Source organism: Ornithorhynchus anatinus, chromosome X3, assembly GCF_004115215.2.
Source record: "Ornithorhynchus anatinus isolate Pmale09 chromosome X3, mOrnAna1.pri.v4, whole genome shotgun sequence".
Classification (NCBI taxonomy): domain Eukaryota; kingdom Metazoa; phylum Chordata; class Mammalia; order Monotremata; family Ornithorhynchidae; genus Ornithorhynchus; species Ornithorhynchus anatinus.
In genome coordinates, this window is record NC_041751.1 from 21,197,284 (window position 1) to 21,217,318 (window position 20,035).

The following is a 20,035-nucleotide window of genomic DNA, read 5'->3' on the forward strand; positions in this document are numbered from 1 at the left end:
GCATTCTCTGACAAAGAAGTCGCTTGGTCTCCCACTAGGGGTTGAGCAGAAGGCAGCGTCTTTTTTGATGGAGGGAGAGGAGGGGTATTTGTTTCCAAAATCATATTTTACAGCCCCTCCCCGCAGCTTCCAGGAGGCACCCCCACTTCCGGGCCATCTCCTTCATTCATTCATTCAACTGTATTTACTGAGCGATTACTGGGTCAAAGCACTGTACTAAGCATTCGGGGAGTACCATATAACAACAGACACACTCCCTGTCCACCACGAGCTCAGAGTCTAGATGGGGAGACATTACTATACAAAAATAGGTAAATTACAGATCTATACATATGTGCTGTGGGGAAAGGAGGGAGGATGAATGAAGGGAGCAAGTCAGGCGACGCAGAAGGGAGTGGGAGAAGAGGAGAGGAGGGCTTAGTCAGGGAAGGCTTCTTGGAGGAGATGGGCCTTCAATAAGGCACTGAAGTGGGGGAGAGCAATTATCAGTCTGGTATGAGGAGGGAGGACGTTCCAGGCCAGAGGCAGGATGTGGGTGAGAGGTCAGCGGCAAGATAGACGAGATCAAGGTATGGTGAGAAGGAACGAAGTGTGCGGGCTGGGTTGCAGTAGGAGAGTAGGGAGGTGAGGTGGGAGGAGGCAAGGTGAATAAGAGCTTTAAAACCAATAGTGAGGAGTTTCAGTTTGATACGGAGGGGACGTTAACTCTGTTGATCCATTTTCCAGAACTCTGCTGCTGCTCTTCCAATTCTGAATTCTCCTTCAGCTTCCCACCTCTGAAGGAGTAACAGTAGGAGCATTTTGGGAGCACCTACTTGACACAGTACACTGTACCAGGTGTTCTACCCTGACCCTACCCTGCCTCTGGCCAGGAACGCCCTCTCTCCTCAAATCCAACAGACAATGACTCTCTCCCCCTTTGAAGCCTTATCTAAGGCACATCTCCTCCAAGAGGCCTTCCCTGACTGAGCCCTCCTTTCCTCTTCCCCCATTCCCTTCTGCATCGCCCTGACTTGCTTCCTTTAGTCATCCCCATCCCAGCTCCACAGCACCTATGTACATATCTGAATTTATTTATATTAATGTCTGTCTCCCCCTCAAGACTGTAAGCTCGCTGTGGGCAGGGAATGTGTCTGTTTACTCTTATATTGTACTCGCCCAAGCGCTAGTGGAAAGAGCCCGGGCTTGGGAGTCCAAGGTCACGGGTTCCAATCCCAGCTCCGCCGCTTGTCAGCTGTGTGACCTTGGGCTAGTCACTTCACTTCTCTGTGCCTCAGTTCCCTCATCAGTAAAATGGGGATGAAGACATTAATGGGGGACAACCTGATTACCTTGTACCTACCCCAGTGCTTAGAACAGTGCTTGGCACGTAGTAAGTGCTTAACAAATACCAACATTATTATTATTATTACACTACTCTGCATACAGCGAGCGCTCAATAAATATGATTGAACAAATGACTGAATGCTCTGCTCTTGCCTGAGAAAACACCCTTCTCTCCATGTGTAGGAAATTTGCTCTCTTTCTGGGAGGCCAAGGTAGGATGTTTTTCTCTCTGGTGTCTCAGCAGTGAGAATGAATGGTCTATATTTCCCAAGCCAAGGAAACAGCTGCTGAGTCATGGGCCCACATAGTTTTTGGTCACTAGATCAAAGAGGACAGAAAGATCTGAGTTCTTTTCTTGATTTATATGACTCTGAGGAGGCCATGGACCCTCACTTAGTTTATTCAAGCCTCCCTTTTTCCTCAGCTCCCCCTCCCTCCTGCATCATCTCGACTCGCTCCCTTTGCTCTCCCCCGCCACCCCGCAGCACTTCTGTATATATGTATATATCTACAATTCCATTTATTTATACCGATGCCTGTTTACTTGTTTTGATGTCTGTCTTCCCCACCTCTAGACTGTAAGCCCGTTACGAGCAGGGGTTGTCTCTCTTCATTGCTTCACTGTACTTTCCAAATGCTTAGTACAGTGCTCCACACACAGTGAGTGCTCAATAAATACTACTGAATGAATGAATTTAATGAGATAAATATAAGGGGAAGGCGGGAGGTGGAGAGAAAGTGGGAGGGGCCCAAGGAGAATTGAGAAGAGAGAAGGACAAAGAGAAGGAAGACGGGGAGAAACAAAAGGGAAAAAAGAGGAAGCCGGCCAGGCCAGTCGAAACAAGTGACAGCAGTGGAAGGCAGCTACTGTCTCTGCTCTCAAAGCCCACGGGGTCGGGCCTCGGGGCTATGACTGGGGTTCTCACGACTGGATCCCGCAGGTCTGCCTGACAGAACCCCCCCAGCCCGCTGCAGCTCCCAGGATTGGTCCCCATGGGACCCCTGGGCTTAGTTCGTTTCTCACTTTTCCTTTCCTGCTCTCTTCTCCACCTTCCTCTGCTTCTTCATTTCTCCCTTGTTTCCCCCATTTTCGCCTCCCCTCTGTTCCTCCTCTGCCTGTGTTGCTCCTTCCATTGAGAGGCGGGTTGGAGCAGCATGGCTTATGGGAGTCAGAAGGTCAGGAGTTCTAATCGCGGCTCTGCCACTTGTACACTGTGTGGCCTTGAACAAGCCAATTCACTTCTCTGTGCCTCAGTGACCTTGTCTGTAAAATGGGGAGGAAGACTGCGAGCCCTATGCGGGATAGGGACTGTGTCCAACCTGATTTGTTTGTGTCTACCCCAGTGCTTAGTACGGTGTCTGACACATACTAAGCACTTAACAAACGCCAAAATTATCATTATCATTATGAGAAGCAGCGTGGCTCAGCGGAAAGAGCACGGGCTTGGGAGTTAGAAGTCGTGGGTTCTAATCCCGGCGCCGCCACTTGCCTGCTGTGTGATTTTGGGCAAATCAGTTCACTTCTCTGTGCCTCAGTTACCTCATCTGTAAAATGGCGATTGGGACTATGAGCCCCACGTGAGACAACCTATTTATCTTGTATCTACCCCAGCGTTTAGAACAGTGTTTGGCACATAGTAAGCGCTTAACAAATACCATCATCATCATCTCAGGAGGCCATTTTATTTGAGGATCGGCCTCCCTAAAGGGACCAGTGGATCAGAGACTCACAGCTTGGGGTACATAATAATAATAATAAAGTCGGTATTTGTTAAGCGCTTACTATGTGCAGCGCACTGTTCTAAGCACTGGGGGAGATACAGGGTCATCAGGTTGTCCCACATGAGGCTCATAGTCTTAATCCCCATATTTACAGATAAGGTAACTGAGGCACAGAGAAGTGAAGTGACTTGCCTACAGTCACCCAGCTGACAAGTGGCAGAGTCAGGATTCGAACTCATGACCTCTGACTCCCAAGCCCGGGCTCTTTCCACTGAGCCATGCTGCTTTGGTCACTATAGGCCAATAACACCTGCCATATATCCCAAGGGGGAAAGTGACTGAGCTGATGCCTGGGAATGGCTTGGCACCCCTCAGGAGAAAAGTTTCGGGGAAGGCAGAGCTTAGCATGTTTCTGTTTCCCCTTGTATAAATTCAGCATTGTGATTTGCCGATGAGAGGGCGGCCACTTGGAAACAGCATAGACCTGGGAGTCAGAGGACCGGGGTTCTAATTCTGGCTCCGCCATTTACCTGCTGGGTAACCTTGAGTCAGTCACTTAACCTCTCTGTGACTCAGTTTCCTCATCTGTAGAATGGGGATTCAATAGCTGGACTCCCTCCCCATCTTAGACTATGAGCCAGGGACTGGGTCCAATCCGAGTATCTTTTATATACCCCAGAACTTCGCACATAGTAAGCACTTAACAAATGCCACATTATTACTGGGGGTGATGATGGAATGCCCTTCCTACCTTTTCAAGAAAAAAGGAGTAACAACATTTATTCATACTCCCACCTACCTCTGCAAAAACGAAAGGCGCATCAAACGGGAAGCAGACGTGACCATGCTTAATGGCTTGAACGGAAGCAGGGCCACATCGGTACATCCCTAAACAAGAAAAAGAAGGAAAGTTGTGCTTGTCATCACAAATTTCTATTAGACAGTGGCCAGAAGATGCCAGGCCCTGAAAGTCTGTCCTTCCTGGCTGTATTACTCACTTTGCTTCTGGTCTCTTTTGCAAAACACAGCAGGCTCTGAACTCCCACCAAAGAGAAGGGAAAGAGAAGGTTCCCCCACACCGATCCCTGAACGGCCATGGGCCCTGTCTATACAAGAGGACCCCACGTCCTCACGCCAGCTTCGGCAGAATGATGAAATGGACACATGGATTAGAGCGATGATTCATAACCCGGGAAACGCTATCTTCTTATCATCAGGCAGATCACCTAGTACTGACCACGGACTCAGGTTTGCCCATGTCCTGTAACCTCACGCCATGTTGCCCACCCCCACAAAACAGTTGGAGTGATGGCACCACCAGGGTTGCCAACTATCTGCACATTCATGGACAGGCCGTGAGAAGCACTGTTGCCCAGTGGAAAGAGCCCAGGCCTGGGAATCAGAAAACCTGGGGTCTAATCCTGGCTCTGCCACTTCTGTTGCGTGACCTTAGTCAAGTCACTTCACGTCTCTGTGCCTCAGTTACCTCATCTGTAAAATAATAATAATAATAATGATGCTATTAAGGAGGGTAAATGAGGATTAAGACTGTGAGCCCCATTTGGGACCTGGGCCATGTCTATCCAGATTGTATTTTATCTACCGCAGAGCTCACTACAGTGCCAAGCACACAGTAAGTGCTTAAAAAAATGCCATAAAAAAATGAGTCACAGTTGGTTGGATCCCTTAATCCCCCAAAAGATGGTGACGTCTGTAAATTCTGTGGTGGCGGATTTCCTTGTGCCCGTACCCCAGCTCAGTCAGCAGTTTCTCCAAGGGGAACAGCTGCTCCGGCCTCTCAACAACTGCTGGGACAGGCACAGCTGCAAGAATTTATGCATCCGGTTGGCAAACCCCCTCTCCACCAAGCACGGGAAATCCCAGAAAAAACAGTCATGAGTGAAAAACATTTTCCAGGGAACCAATTGTTTTAGGATGGCCTGGTAATACCGCCAGACTACATGACTTACATCAGAAAGAGTTTATTTTGTTTCCAAATGAACCACATTGCAGTCGTGAAGAGGCTGGCCAGTCCATACAAATTGAAACTAATTTGAAAGAGTCTTGCTTTTGCCTACCTTGTAATTAAGGCAGTTAGAAAAGCAGTGACAACAAGCAGCTGGGAAGGAGTTTTCGGAGCAACTGTAATTTGTTACCGTCACTATTTTCTTGCGGAGTGCCGTCAACCGCCTGCCAGCCTCCAAAGCCGACGGGAAGATCAGGTCTAGTCATCCAAGCTTCATTCCAGCAGTGATAGTTCCTTATATGGAGAAAAATGAGGAAGAATCTCAAACTATTCGGCACATCAGATCATCTCAAAAGATCCATGTCCTGCAAAACGATTGTCAAGATGCCCTCTGGCTCTCACGGAAATGGCCTTCAGGAGTCACTGGCACCTGGCCTCGTGGGCCAAACCCCGCCCCAAAGAAAGCTCCAGAACATGGCAAAGGTGGCCCAAGACTGAATCAAACCAATTAGGTGTTCTGGACATCTGGAAGTGTCACAGCTAAGTTATGCCATTAACTGGAAGAAGGAGAAACCAATGTGGTCTCATTTCTGCCAGTGATACCCTCTGCAGCTTTACTCTGTGATTTTCACATGCCCTGATGGGTGCCGGGGTGAGAGGTGTCACTGTACTGGAGAGGGGGTTGGGAGAACTCCATTTTGCCACATGACCCTGAAGGGACACTTGCCCCACCCAAACAATGGGGCTCTGATGCTGTTTACATAAGATTGAGTACAAAAAATACAGAGTTTTAGTAACACAAAGTATCCTAACGATTCAAATGTCATTTGGCATCTCTAAATGGATTACTAGATCCGATCTAGGTGGCAAATTGGCTTGAAAATTGAACTGAGATCCCCACCCTTAACCCTTTAGTCCATTGTCTGTATGCATCTGGCCCTTCTCAATATCCTTAAAAATTAGTGATCATAATGGGCCAAAGTTAGGAAAGAAGGGAAAAACACAAAGCAGTATACTCAGAAATGTGAAGGATGGTGATGTTATGATAATAATAATTATGCTATTTGTTAAGCGCTTATTATGTGCCAAGCACTGTTCTAAGCACTGGGGTAGATACAAGGTAATCGGGTTGTCCCACGTGGGCTTCACAGTCTTAATCCCCATTTTACAGATGAGGTAACTGAGGCACAGAGAAGTTAAGAGACTTGCCCAAAGTCACACAGTTGATAAGCGGCGGAGCCGGGATTAGAAGCCACGACCTCTGACTCCCAAGCCCGGCCTTTTTCCACTAAGCCATGCTGCTGTGATATAGAAAGGGAGATGGAGGCGAGGGCTTGGAAGGGAAGAAGAATTCTATTTTGGATATCTTGAGGTTGAGGTGCTGGTAGGACAACCATAGAGAGATTTCCTAGAGCCAGGAAGAAATGTGAGATTTCAGAGAAGGATCTTTCCTCTGACTGCTTCTTCCCACTCCTCAACTCACCGACCTCCTGCTCTGTCCCACCTCATCCCTTCACCAACTTGGCCACACACTCTATTTCATCATCTCTGCTCCTGTACAAACTCTAGTCTCACTAACTCTGGAAATCCTCCTCTCCTGCCACAAACTCCTCACCTATCTTTTCTCCCCCACACCCTCTCCCCACAAAATGGTCCTCTTCTCCCACCGAGGCCTCCAATCTCTCGACCCCCTCCAATATTTTTTTTAAAGTCATCGTGCCCCATTTGGTCTCCATACCCTACCTTCATTTTCTTGACACACAAATCCACCAACACAAATCCGCTCTCTCCACTGAACTCAACTCCCTCCCTCTCCGGTCCCTCCCCTGATCTTATACCACAAACCTACTATGGATCACTTCCACAGTATGCTTCCTCTACTCTTGGGCTCAAGCTGCAGGGTGCTGCTGGCAGAAATCCAGACATCAAGCTGACCTGATCCAAATCGAATGCATCCTCACCCACTATAACTCTGCCCTTTCTTCCACCTAGCAACAATACCACTCCCTCCTGTTAACTCCCATGCCAATTGGCCATACCAGCTGTTTCAGACTTCTAACTCCCTCCTTAAACTCCCCTGCTTTTCTCATCTTTTGCCCCCAATCACCTTGCCATCTGTTTCATTGATAAGATTAAACCCATTAGGCATGATCTCCCTAAAATCTCTCCGTTCCTCTCCAACCCCTCCCTCTTCTTGTCCCATTTTCAACTTATCCATCCTTTTCAGCAGTATCTCATGAGATCTCCTGCCTCTTCTTGAAATTGCCCACCTTCACCTGTGCCTTCAATAGTAGCAGTAGTTATTAAGCACTGACCTTGTGCAGAGCACCAAGTCCCCAGAAAGTGTATACGATCAATGGTATCTACCGAGCACTTATTGTGAGCAGAGCACTGAGCACTTGGGAAAGTACAATACAACAGATGATAGACACGTTCCCTCCCCACAATGAGCTCACAATCTAGAGGGGGAGATAGACATTAATATAGAGGTTACAGATATGTACATAAGTGTCATGGGGCTGAGGGTGGAGTGAATATTGAGTGCCCAAAGGGTGGAAATTCATGTGCATGGATGACACAGAAGGGAAAAGGAGTCAAGGGAAAGAGGGCTTAAGCAGGGAAGGCCTTTTGGAGGAGATGTGACTTTAATTAGGCTTTCAAGATGGGGTGAGTGGTGGTCTGGTGTATATGGAGGGAGACAAGATCGGGACATAGTGAGCAAGCTGGAGCTAGAGGAGTGAAGTGTGCAGACTGCTCTACTAGTTTACAGGTGGGAATTAGACATGGACATAATGGCCCTCGAGGAGCTCACAGTCTTTGAACATACAAGGCAGGGGGAGGACTGAAACATGAAAACACTAAAATGGTACAGAGGACAAGTATGCAATCAACAAAATAAAAACAAGTCAGAAGAGAGAAGCAGTATAGCTTCGTGGGAAGAGCATAGGCCCGGATTCTAATCCCGGCTCTGTCAAGTGTCTGCTGTGTGACCTTGGGTAAGTCACTTAACTTCTCTGTGCTTCAGTCATCTCATCTGGAAAATGGGGATTAAAACTGTGAGGCCCATGTGGGACATGAACTGTGTCCAACCTGATGATCTTGTATCTACCCCAGCGCTTAGTACAGTGCCTGGCACAGAGTAAGTGCTTAACAAATACTACATATTAAAAAAACCCACCAAAACAGGGGCTGTGGTTAGAGGAGCAGAATTTCTCCTCTTTTTTCTGAGTTCACAGCAGTGGATACACAGCCACTAGTTTTCCTGAGGTTCTCTGAGGACTTGTGCTGCAGGTGCTGTTCTTATTCTTGTGGGGGCCTGTGGAAAGCAGGATGGGATGGGGTCCCATCGATGGTGAAGAGCAGCAGGGAGGGAAGGCTGTTGACTCGGCCATAGTGAGGCCCGTGAATGCCAGATGTTTCATTCGGTTCGGGAGGTAAAGAGGGGCCGAGAAGTCAGAGCAGGAGCTTTTATGCCTGGCCTGGTGTGTGCAGAGCGTGCTGAGGGCAGGCAAGAATTACTCAGCTGGGGTACCAGGGGGCTGAGAGTGTATTTCACTCAGTTGGGGTACATGAAATTTGTATTCATGTCTGTCTCTTCCTCTTGATTATAAGCTCTTGGTAAGCAGGAATCATGTCTACCAACTCTACTGTATTGTACTCTCTTCTGTTCTTAGAGCACTGATCTGCACACAGTAAGAATTCAATAAAAATCATCGATTAATTGATCGACTGATTGAGACAGAGGAGAAAGAAGAGTTGGTGGTAGCACAGTGGTGAGACGAGGCTTAGGGACATTCACATCTTTAGTTTCTATTCTACCATCAAAGTAGGGTCATCGGGGCGTGGAGGCTGTGGGGACACAGAGAGCTTCAGAAGGAAGTTAAAGGGTAAAGTTAAAGGAATAGTTGATGGGGGCTGCGGCCCCGGGAATCAATGAAGGAGGAGGCAAAGAATTGCTGAGCAGAAGAAATTGTTGAATTAGAGCTGACCACAGCTGGTGGGGGAGATGGAAGTGGATTAGGAAAAAGGGAGGCCAGAGAGCTGGTCTGAAGGGGCCAGACTGGCTGAACTGGACCGAGCTGGGAAGGGTGGAGAGGGGGACACTTAGGGGTGGAGGCTGACACTCTGTCTCCAGCCACCTCTCCGGCAATGCTCACTCCTGGCTGTTCACCCCACGGTGCAGACCACCCTCGGATGAAGGGGAAGCAAGGGTGAGGGGCAGATATGTGATGGGGACTACTTCAGGTGAAAGGTCAAGATGGCCAGGGTACTGCTTCTAACGTTTCTAAAACAGCTGGAAACCCCTGAGCTGGATTAGTGGCTTCTGGGAATCCGCATTAACACTCAGAAAGGTTAGCTAACCTGGTGAGGTTAGCCAGCCTGGTAAGGTTAGCCTTCAAAACCCGTGTGCTCTCCCAGTGAGGAAACAAATGAGTTCTGAAATATGAAGATGTCCATTCATCATATTTTAGAACTCATTTGCTTTTCATTGGGAGAGCCACCTATTTCTACCATCCTGCTTTCTAATTTGTGGATGAGAAATTCTGGTTTAGGTAGTTCCATTCTCTCTTGGGGATGGTTTTTAGAGCTCCACAACAGAAAGAACAGATAAGTTCTGGACCCAATTGTCACGAAATGGTGGATTTAGAGGGGCAAAATGTAAAGCCCTCATTTGGCCAGGGACTTTGGGTTTCAAAATTAGAGCCTCAATCAATGGACTGGTCAGGAGAATTGGTTTGGTGGAGGAGGGGGAGGATGTGAGCATTTGATCCAGCATAGAGAGCAGACACTGCTAGAAAGGCCAGAGGAAACATTTTTTGAGGTACCGTAGGGCAACCGAAAACACCTCTGAGGTCATCTGAGATGCAGTGTGCAATTAATTGACGATTTGTATTGAGCACTTTTTTAATGGTATTTAAGCGCTTACTCTATGCCAGGCACTGTACTAAGCATTGAGTTAGCTACAAGTTAATCAGCTTGGACACAGTCCGTGTTCCACACGAGGTTCACAGTTTTAATCCCCATTTTACAGTGGAGTGATTTGCCCAAGGTTACACAAACAACAGACAGGTGGTAGAGCCGGGACTAGAACCCAGGTCCTTCTGACTTCCAGTCCCGTGTTCTGTTCATCAGACAACACTGCTTTACTGCAGAACACTGTACTAAGTGCTTCGGAGCATACAACAGAGTTGGCAGATGCAATCTCTGTCTACAGGGAGTTTATAATCCAGCTGGAGGAGACCGACATTGAAATAAATTCCCCTGGTAGGGGATGCAGCAGAGTATAAGGATATAAATGTAAGTGTTGTGGCCCTGGGGGAGGGGTGAGTATCAAAATGCTTAGGGACTACAGGGCTGTGTGCATAGGTGACACGGAGGAGAGGGTGAATAGGATGGGGAAATGAGAGCTCAGTCATGGAAGGCTTCCTGTACGGTTATGATTTTGGTACGGCTTTGAATGTGGGGAGAGTGGTGTCCTGTCAAATGCGGGCAGCTCCAGGCTGGATGGTGGATGTGAGCGTCTTCCCCTCGCCAGGCCCTGAGTACAGTGGGATTTTACAGGAAACAAGGGTAGGATGGAAAAACCTGTGGTATTCACGTTTGAAATAGAGTCACATTCACATATACTCAGGAAAATACAAAATAATTAGAACCCTCCAGAGTCCTGATGGAAGTATTGAGCTCAAGATATGATAAAATAGTAAGAATTCTGAAACGACAAAGCTAATTCATCTGATAAGGATGGATTCAGGGAGCTATGACAGGCCTATATACTCAAAATTTTGGTCTCACACATACATTTATATCGATTTTTTTTTCTGCCAGCTAAGGGCTTTATAAAGAAAAGCAAATCAATCAAACAATTTACTTATCCATCTTAGCATAACACAGCCAAATTATAGTTGCAGAGGAGCTAATACCTTATCAAGTCCTTGACTCTCAGTCATTTAACAACTCAGACTTAGGACTGCATTTGAGTTAACACTGTGTCCCCTGATAAAAATAATGATAATAGAACTTAAGTATTATGTGCCAAGCACTGAGCTCAGCACTGGGTAGACACAAAATCTTTTTTTTATGGCATTTGTTAAGAACTTACTATGTGCCAGGCACTGTAGAAAGTGCTGGGGTAGCTACAGGCTAATCATATTGGACACAGTCCCTGTCCCACATGGGCCTCACAGTCTTATCCCCCATTTTACAGATGAGGTAACTGAAGCCCAGAGAAGTTAAGTGACTTGCCCAAGATCACTAGGCAGACAAGTGGTGGAGACGGGATTAGAATTCAAGTCCTTCTAGTTCCCAAGCCTATTCTCTGTCAACTAGGCCACTACGTTACCATGAGAGTTGGCGGACATATTCCCTGTCCACAAGAAGCGTATAGTTTATAGGGGGGAGAGGGACGTGAATATAAATAATTAAATGGCGGATCTGTACATAAGCGGTGTGGTGCAGAAGGAGGGGTGAGGTTAAGTGACTTGCCCAAGATCACACAGCAAACAAGTGGTGGATCTGGGATCAGAACTCGGGTCCTCTGATTCCCAGGTCTGTGCTCTTTCCACTAGGCCACACTGCTTCCCGTATTTGAAAAACTAAAAAGCAAGAAGGCATTAGAGTTTTATTTTATGATGGGAATCCATGATCAACACTTTCAAATCCTAGTAAGTAACCATACGCTTTCTTTTCATTCATATTTTTTTTTTTACGTTGTCACTCTTCTTTCCTTTCCTTTCCTTTCCAAAAAGTGAAGTTAAACCCTTTTCAGTATCTCATATGTAGACATCATCTCTCCACCCACCTTTCATGGCTCTCTAATAAGCTCTGCTGTCCTTTTTTTTAAGATTTTCTCTTGGTATATTGTCCCTTCTGAAATAAGGCGAATGCAGTGGAACTATTTCAACAAGAGAACAAATCATTAATTTATATTACGCCATCCAAGCATTCTCTGCATCCAGCCTTCTCAATATGTCCCCATATACTTTTATATACCATCGGGACATTTCTACTTGGATGTCCCGACGACTCCTTAAACTTACTATGTCCAAAATAGAATTACTCATCTTCTCACCCAAACCCTGTCCTCTTACTGACTCTCGTGACTGTAGACAAAAATACCATCCTCAGTGACTCACAAGCTCGTAACTTTGACATTACCCTGCATCAGCATCCTCGCTGACTTTCTCGCCTCTGCCTCACTGCTTCACCTCACCAGGTCATACACCGCTCTACTCCCCAGATCGTTTTTCTAAAATAACTCAATCCGTGTGTCTTCAACCCTCAAAAGCTTCCAGCAGTTGCCCATCCATCTCCGCATCAACAGACTACTTGCTGTCGGCTTTAAGGCGCTCGATCAGTTCTCCCCCTCCTACCTAGGTTTTTTCGTCTCCCACACCTACCCAGCCTGCACACTTCACTCCTCTTCATTGTTTTCTTCTGGTATTTTTAAAGTGCTTACTATGTGCCAAGCGCTGGACTAAGCACTGGGGTAGATACCGGGAATTGGGTTGGACATGGTCCCCGTCCCACATGCGGCTTACAGTCTTAATCCCCTTTTTACAGAACAGGTAGCTGAAGTACAGGGAAGTTAAACGTACAGGGAAGTTAAATGACTTAGACAAGGTCACACTAAAGGTACATGGTAGAGCTGGAATTAGAACCCAGGTCCTCTGACTCCCAGGGCTCTGTTCTTTCCACTAGACCATGCTGCTTCTCTAACCCTAGCCTACTTACTGTACCGCAATCATTTTGCTCTCACCACTGACCCCTTGCTCACATCCTCCCTCTGCTCTGGAACTCCCTTCCTATTCCAATCCAACAGACCACCACTCTCCCCACCTTCAAAGCCCTACTAAAATATGATTTCCTTCAAGAAGCCTTCCCTGACTAAACTTCAAACTACTCACACTATTTTCCCTCCCTTCTCTCATCTATATACTTGGATAACTATAACTCCTCTAATAACTCTAATAATAATATTAACAATCTTTAGTAAGTACCTCCTATGTGTCAAGCACTGTTCTACGCACCGGGGTAGATACAAGGTAATAGGGTCGGACAGAGTCCCTGCCCCACATGGGGCTCACACTTTAAGTTGTAGGGAGAGGAAGCAGTGTGGCTTAGTGAATAGAATACAGACCTGGGAGTCAGAGGACCTGGGTTCTAATCCAGGCTTTGCCACTTGTCTGCCATGTGACCTTGGGTGAGTCACTTCACTTCTCTGTGCCTCAGTTCCCTCATCTGTAAAGTGGGAATTAAGACAGCGAGCCCTGTGTAGGTCAGGGACTTTGTCCAATCCAATTATCTTGTACCTATTCCAGTGCTTAGAACAATGCCTGGTATGTAATAAGCGCTTAACAAATACCATAAGTGAGGTAACTGAGGCACAGAGAAGTTCAGTGACTTGCCCAAGGTCACACAGCTGGCAAATGGCAGGGGCAGAATTAGAACTCAGCTTACTATGTGCAGAGCACTGTACTAAGCGCTTGGAATGTACAAATCGGTAACAGATACAGTCCCTGCCCTTTGACGGGCTTACAATCGGGGGAGACAGACAAAAACAATAGCAATAAATAGAATCAAGGGGATGACTGTCTCTGGGTGGTTGGGAGAGGCAGTTATCATATCTCTCTTTTGGTGGCAAAGAAACTGAGGCCCAGAGAAGTTTCGTGACTCCTGAGACCACACATTGAGACGTGGTGGTGGGACTACCTGATCCCTGACCTACACTATTTCCACAAGATCACATGAGTTCAAAAGCCTTTGTAATTTTTGAACATCATTTAAATTAAACTTCTGTTTTCAATCACTCAACACGCTTTAATCATGGACATTGCCGATATATATACAGAGCAACATACTGAAAATGTTTCTCTCTATTAAATTCTGATTTACTGCATGTCTAGTGACAGCTAAAAAATCTGACTCATTTTCCTCCCATAAATGCCTCTGTAGCTTTTTAATTTGGATATGTGGATTTTTTCCCCCCATAATGAATGTATTAGGCTAAGGGATGCTTGGGATAATAGCTCTCTTTCTTCCCTTATCTAAAGAGCACTGTAATTTAACCATTATTCTGCATACTAAGGGTTATGTTATGTGGGCTAGCAGAGTGGCAAGTTGGTGAGACACTTGCGCAGTCCACATCAACTCTTCTTGGCTTACATCTCTAGCTGACGGGAAGAAATCTGCACAAGTGTTATAAAGTTCAGCAGTCACATCTTCCAGTTCGAGGGACCAGAGCACACTCATGTAAGCCCCCACATTACTATTACAGCTCAACGGCAATGTGACAAAAATCAGAGACGAGATTATAAATAAATACCATCGATTGATTAGTTGATCAAAGTCAAGCGGAGGATCTTTTTTTTACGGCCGTCGAGCCTCGTTCTTAGAAGTCGCAATTATGCTCATTCAGTCGTATCCCAAATTCATTCTGTAGAGACAAGGTTTGCCTCCCTAACACGACCTTCTGTCATGAAGCTGAATCCTAAAAGCCATAGAGGAAGGAAGGCAGACAGGTTTTTGCAGAAAACACTCACCATACGGAGTCCTTCGAGATTCTGGTGTTAGTTTTCCCATCTTCATTCAGAAAGATGTCTACTTGCAAGTTGGCATTGTTGTCATGGGCAGAGAAATAATTAGTAACAACTCTTGCTGGTATCCCGATGCATCGCAGAACTGCGGGGAAGAAAAAAAAGATCCAAATGCTTTCTGAAAACCCAACCGCCCCTGGAAGGTGCGGAGGATGAACCCATGTCTGGAAGGGCTCATTTCACATCTGGCCCAGGTGGGCCCCTACAGCTGTACTGAAAACTTCGTGGAAATTCAAAGGGCAAAATGTAGATTTCTAGAATTTGTTAAGAAGAGGCTTTTGCTCCAAATTAAAAGTCAGTCAAAGGAGACTCCTGACCTCTGAGAGCAGAGGTTTGTCTCCTGCTGAAGTGCATATCATTGTTAATTATACAGTCATTATAATAATGGATCTTTTTCTCCTGCGGATGAGAGGTACCTGTGGGAACCCAGGAGAGAACGGGTTTGGAAATTTAAGATTTTGTGTAGTATTTACAGTTGCGTCTTCTGACTTGGCTGCAGCTTAATAATAATAATAATGATGATAATCGTATTTGGCAAGTGCTTACTATGCATCAGACACTGTAATAAGAGCTGGGGTAGATACAAGATAATTGGGTTGAACACAGTCCCTGTCCCACATAGGGCTCACAGTCTTAATCCCCATTTTCCAGATGAGGTAACTGAGGCACAGAGAAGTTAAGTGACTCACCCAAGGTCACAGAGCAGACAAGTAGCAGAGCTGGGGGTTAGAACCCAGGTCCTTCTGACTCTCAGGCTCCTGCTCTATCCACTAACCCACAACTCTGGCCCTTAGGAAGAGAGTGAGACAGCCTAGAGTCATTTTAATTGTTGGATTGCAAATAACCAGGACGTGCCTCTTGCCAAATGCACCTACTGATTAAACTAGAGTCAAATGTCCTCCCTGACTCACCCTTGGGCCATCAGGGCCCATTGAAAATAATTCAGCTGACAATTCCAAGATTAATGACTTGGCTTGGTTTTCCTTCAGAATCGGTGGACATTTTTAGCCCACGTCTCTGCCTCGTTCAATGGGATAACTTTGGAAAACTACCCTGGCGAGACTCTACTTCTCAACTGACTGAACCCCAATACCAAAAAATGACACTGGCCCTCTCATTGAATTGCACACCTGCAGCGCTCATCAGACGTGACCCAAGCTCACCTAATAATAATTGTCGTATTTGTTAAGCACTTACTATGCTCACTCTGCACACAGTAAATGCTCAGTAAATACGATGGAAGGAATGAATGCCAAGCGCTATGCTAAACACTGGGGCAAATACAGTACAATCAGAGAAGACACAGTCCCTGCCTCACATGGCACTCATGGTCTCAGGGGAAGGGAAAATGGGTATTTAATCCCAATTTTACAGATTAGGAAAGTGAAGCACAGAGAGGTTACTTGAGTCCATACCCCCTAGGCATTTATGTATATATCTTAGGAAGCAGTGTGGCTTAGTGGAAAGAGCAAGGACTTGGGAGTCAGAGGTCATGGGTTCTAATCCTGCCTCTGCCACCTGTCAGCTGTGTGACTTTGGGCAAGTCACTTAACTTCTCTGTGCCTCAGTTACCTCATCTGGAAAATGGGGATTAAAACTGTGAGCCCACATGGAACAACCTGATTACCTCAGTGCTTGGCACATAGTAAGTGCTTAGCAAAAAAAAATGAAAATAAATAAATCATATTGTTATACTTGATTGCCTCCCCTATCTGTAATTTATTTTATTACTACTAGTGTCCAACTCCCCGCTAGATTGAAAGTTCCTTGAGGACAAGGTTCGGGTCTACCAACTCTAAGTGCTTAGTACTGTGTTTTACATAGAATAAGCACTCAGTAAATATTACCGATTGATTGACTTGCCCAAGGTCACAGAGCAGGCATACGGTGGAGCCAGGAATAGAACCCAGGTCTTTTGACTTCCAGCCCGTGTCCTTTCTAATAATAATAATTATGGTATTTGTAAAGCACTTACTATGAGCCAAGCACTTTCTACTAGGCTACCCTGCTATTTGACTGGGTTACTCATTCTCTCCCTGATCTGGTGTCTCAGAATTCCTACTGCAAAATGGGAACCTTCATATTTTCAGGGAAAGGACTATGGAGGTCATAAATGTGGTAAGATAGAGTGGCCCAGCATCAAGGGTCTGGGTCCGGACATCAGAGACAGCGCTCTAGTCCTGGCTTCGCTGCTGACCTTCTCTGTGGCTTCATGCGTATGGCTTAACTTCTCTGGGCCTGTGTTTCCTTATCCGTAAAATGAATCTTCCTGCCTTACAGGGAAGTTGTGAAGATTAAAAGAGGTAATCGACAAGAAAACACTTTGGACTATACCACTTCCAAGGGTAATTATTATTTTGAGGGTTCATTTCGATATGGTCAATGACTAATCCTCGTGCAGTCATAACTTGGGAGAGCAACAGAGGTGTGGTGGGGATGCAAGGCTGTAGAGGTAACTCCTTGAAATCGACTGACCCAGTTGGATTCCTCTCCTTCATTCCAACCCCCAGACTACACAGCCTCCCGACTGAAAAATGAACAAAGCCAGCATCTTTTATGACCTGCCTGCCACGATCTTTGGACTTGGGTCTGTGGCTCTCTGTAATGCTGTTCTAATGGCAGAAATGAAAAGTTTCAAGTATGATTAGAAATACTTGATCTTTCAAGTGCTCCTCAGCCCTTTATCCAAGATATTTGAAATTAAGTTATTTCCACTCTGTAAAATGAAGGTAAACCCAGTGCTTAAGGTATGGTAAAACATGACAGAGGAGAGAAAGGGGAACTGTAGTCTAGCTCTATCTGTTTCCCTTGGGTCAGGATGAGGTAGTGAATATAATCCTGTTTTATCAGAGAATTAAGGGAGATCCCTGTGCTGTTTAATTAATTCTAGAACTTCAGGCAAGCCATTTAGCCTCTCGGTTTCTCTGATTCTTTATGTACAAAATGCGGATATTACCTGTCACTCTCCTATATCCCTTCTGCGGATGGAGAAAGGATTCTTTGGGTAATTATGTAAACCTTTAGAATTCCTTAGAGAAATGTTTTATTAGTGAGTCCAATTCTGTGAGTCCAGCCTGTGGACTCACAACAGACAGACAGTGGTCTGCTCCAACCCTGCAGAAGGATATCCTCATCCTTCCTCATCAGCTCTCCATGGTGTGGAGGAGATAGAGCACGGGTATGGGAATCAGAATGACCTGGCTTCTAATCCCATCTCTGCTGCTTGTCTGCTGTGAGATCTTGGGCAAGTCAGTTTCCTCATTGGAAAATGGGAATTAAGACTGCGAGCCCCGTGTGGGACAGGGATTTATCTTGTATCTACCCCAGAGCTGGGTAGAGTACCTGGCACAGAGTAAGTGCTTAAGAAATACGGTTTAAAAAAATGTGGATGTCTGCTCTACCCCAGGGCAGGCAGCAGCTCCCAGGACTGTTTCCAGAACCTGAGCTGCAGGGCCCCAAATCAGGATGACACATAGGGAGGTGGGTGGGGGTCAGAGCACTGGAAACAGAGGGACAGGCCCAAGCTGGGCTGTCAGTGGCCTCCTCAGTGCCCTAAAGGGGAACAGAGCCCAATCATCGGTTGTCAATTCATACTCACAGGTGTTGAAGACGCCAGCAAAAACCCAGCACTGACCATACTGTACTGGATTTCCAGTACTATGATATTCCAAAAGGATGTCAACACTTCCAGTCCAGGTTGATGGCGGGACTCCGTAGGCATAGACATTGTCCCAGGATCCAACAAGAACTCCTTCATCATCTTTAGCATTGATCTAAGGGAGGGAGGAGAAGAGCATGTTTACTCCAGTAGTCTGGAGTATTTGTTGCCCAAGAAATCAATCCATGTCAGTTAACAGAATTTATTGAGCACCTATTCCACGCAGATCCCTGTACTGTTTGGAGATGGACAATACAGTTATTAGACATAACCCCTGCCTTCAGGGGAGACATAGATTAAAATAAATTACAGTTAGGATGGAAAAAGGAAATGGGACAATATACATGAGTGAGTGCTTAAATAATAGGGTGTGAAAGCTATGAACTTTAGTGCTATGGGAGATTGGGAGTATGTAAGTACTTATTTGGTTTGAAAATGCAAGGCAGTTGGGGGATATAACCAGGACAGGTTAGAAATTAACTGAGAAAACCCTCCTAGAGGAGACATGATTTCAGAAGAGCTCTGAAGACGGGAAGAGCTGCTAAATGTAGGATTTGAAGTGGGAAGTTGTTTCAAGCAGGGAAGAGGATGTGAGCAAGAGAATGGTTATAGCAGAGATAAGAACGAGACATGATTTGTATGTTAGCTGGAGAGGAATTAAGAGTGAGAAATGGGGCACAATTCATTCATTCAATTCATTCAATAGTATTTATTGAGCGCTTACTATGTGCAGAGCACTGTACTAAGCGCTTGGAATGTACAAATCAGTAACAGATAGAGACAGTCCCTGCCCTTTGATGGGCTTACAGTCTAATCGGGGGAGATGGACAGACAAGAACAATAGCAATAAATAGAATCAAGGGGATGAACATCTCATTAACAAAATAAATAGGGTAATGAAAATATATACAGTTGAGCAGACGAGTACAGTGCTGCGGGGATGGGAAGGGAGGGGGGAGGAGCAGAGGGAAATGGGGGGAAAAGAGGGTTTAGTTGCGGAGAGGTGAAGTGGGGGCGGGGGATGGTAGAGGGAGTAGAGGGAGAAGGGGAGCTCAGTCTGGGAAAGCCTCTTGGAGGAGGTGAGATGTAAGTAGGGTTTTGAAGAGGGGAAGAGAATTAGTTTGGCGGAGGTGAGGAGGGAGGGCATTCCAGGACCGCGGGAGGGCATGGCCCAGGGGTCGACGGAGGGATAGGTGAGAACGGGGGACGGTGAGGAGGTGGGCGGCAGAGGAGCAGAGCGTGCGGGGTGGGCAGTGGAAAGAGAGAAGGGAGGAGAGGTAGGAGGGGGCAAGGTGATGGAGAGCCTTGAAGCCTAGAGTGAGAAGATAATGGGAATAATATTAATAATTGCGGTATTTGCTAAGAACTTACTATGTGCCAGGAACTGTACTAAGCGCTGGGGTGGAAACAAGCAAATTGGGCTGGATACAGTCCCTGTCCCACATGGGGCTCACAGTCTTAATCCCCATTTTACAGATGAGATAACCGAGGTACAGAGAAGTGAAGAGACTTGTCCAAGGTCACACAGCAGACAAGTGGCAGAGCCGGGATTAGAATCCACTTTCTCCTGACTCCAAGGCCCGTGCTCTGTCCACTAGGTCTCTAGGCCATGCTGCTTCTCTAGCAGGCAGAGAGTTAACTGAATGCCTTCAAGTCAATAATCATAACTTTGCTTAATGTGGAAGTGGATGGGAAACTACCTGTGTCCAAGGAAGCTTTAGAATGACAATCTGGGCAGCAAAGTCTGTTATAGTATACTTTCCCAAGACT

The 20,035-nt window shown here is 46.2% G+C and overlaps 1 protein-coding gene across 3 annotated transcripts in view; it reads right to left on the minus strand.

The window, feature by feature from the left end:
- Positions 1 to 20,035, minus strand: part of F13A1 (coagulation factor XIII A chain) — a 144,801-nt gene that overhangs the window by 41,341 nt on the left and 83,425 nt on the right. For all 3 annotated transcript variants that reach the window (XM_029054049.2, XM_029054051.2, XM_029054050.2), the window contains exons 7-10: positions 18,206 to 18,380; positions 14,554 to 14,692; positions 5,205 to 5,308; positions 3,848 to 3,936 (exon numbers count right to left, since the gene is read on the minus strand). In XM_029054049.2, the coding sequence (XP_028909882.1) occupies positions 3,848 to 3,936; positions 5,205 to 5,308; positions 14,554 to 14,692; positions 18,206 to 18,380 (507 nt within the window). The remainder of the gene's footprint in view (positions 1 to 3,847; positions 3,937 to 5,204; positions 5,309 to 14,553; positions 14,693 to 18,205; positions 18,381 to 20,035) is intronic.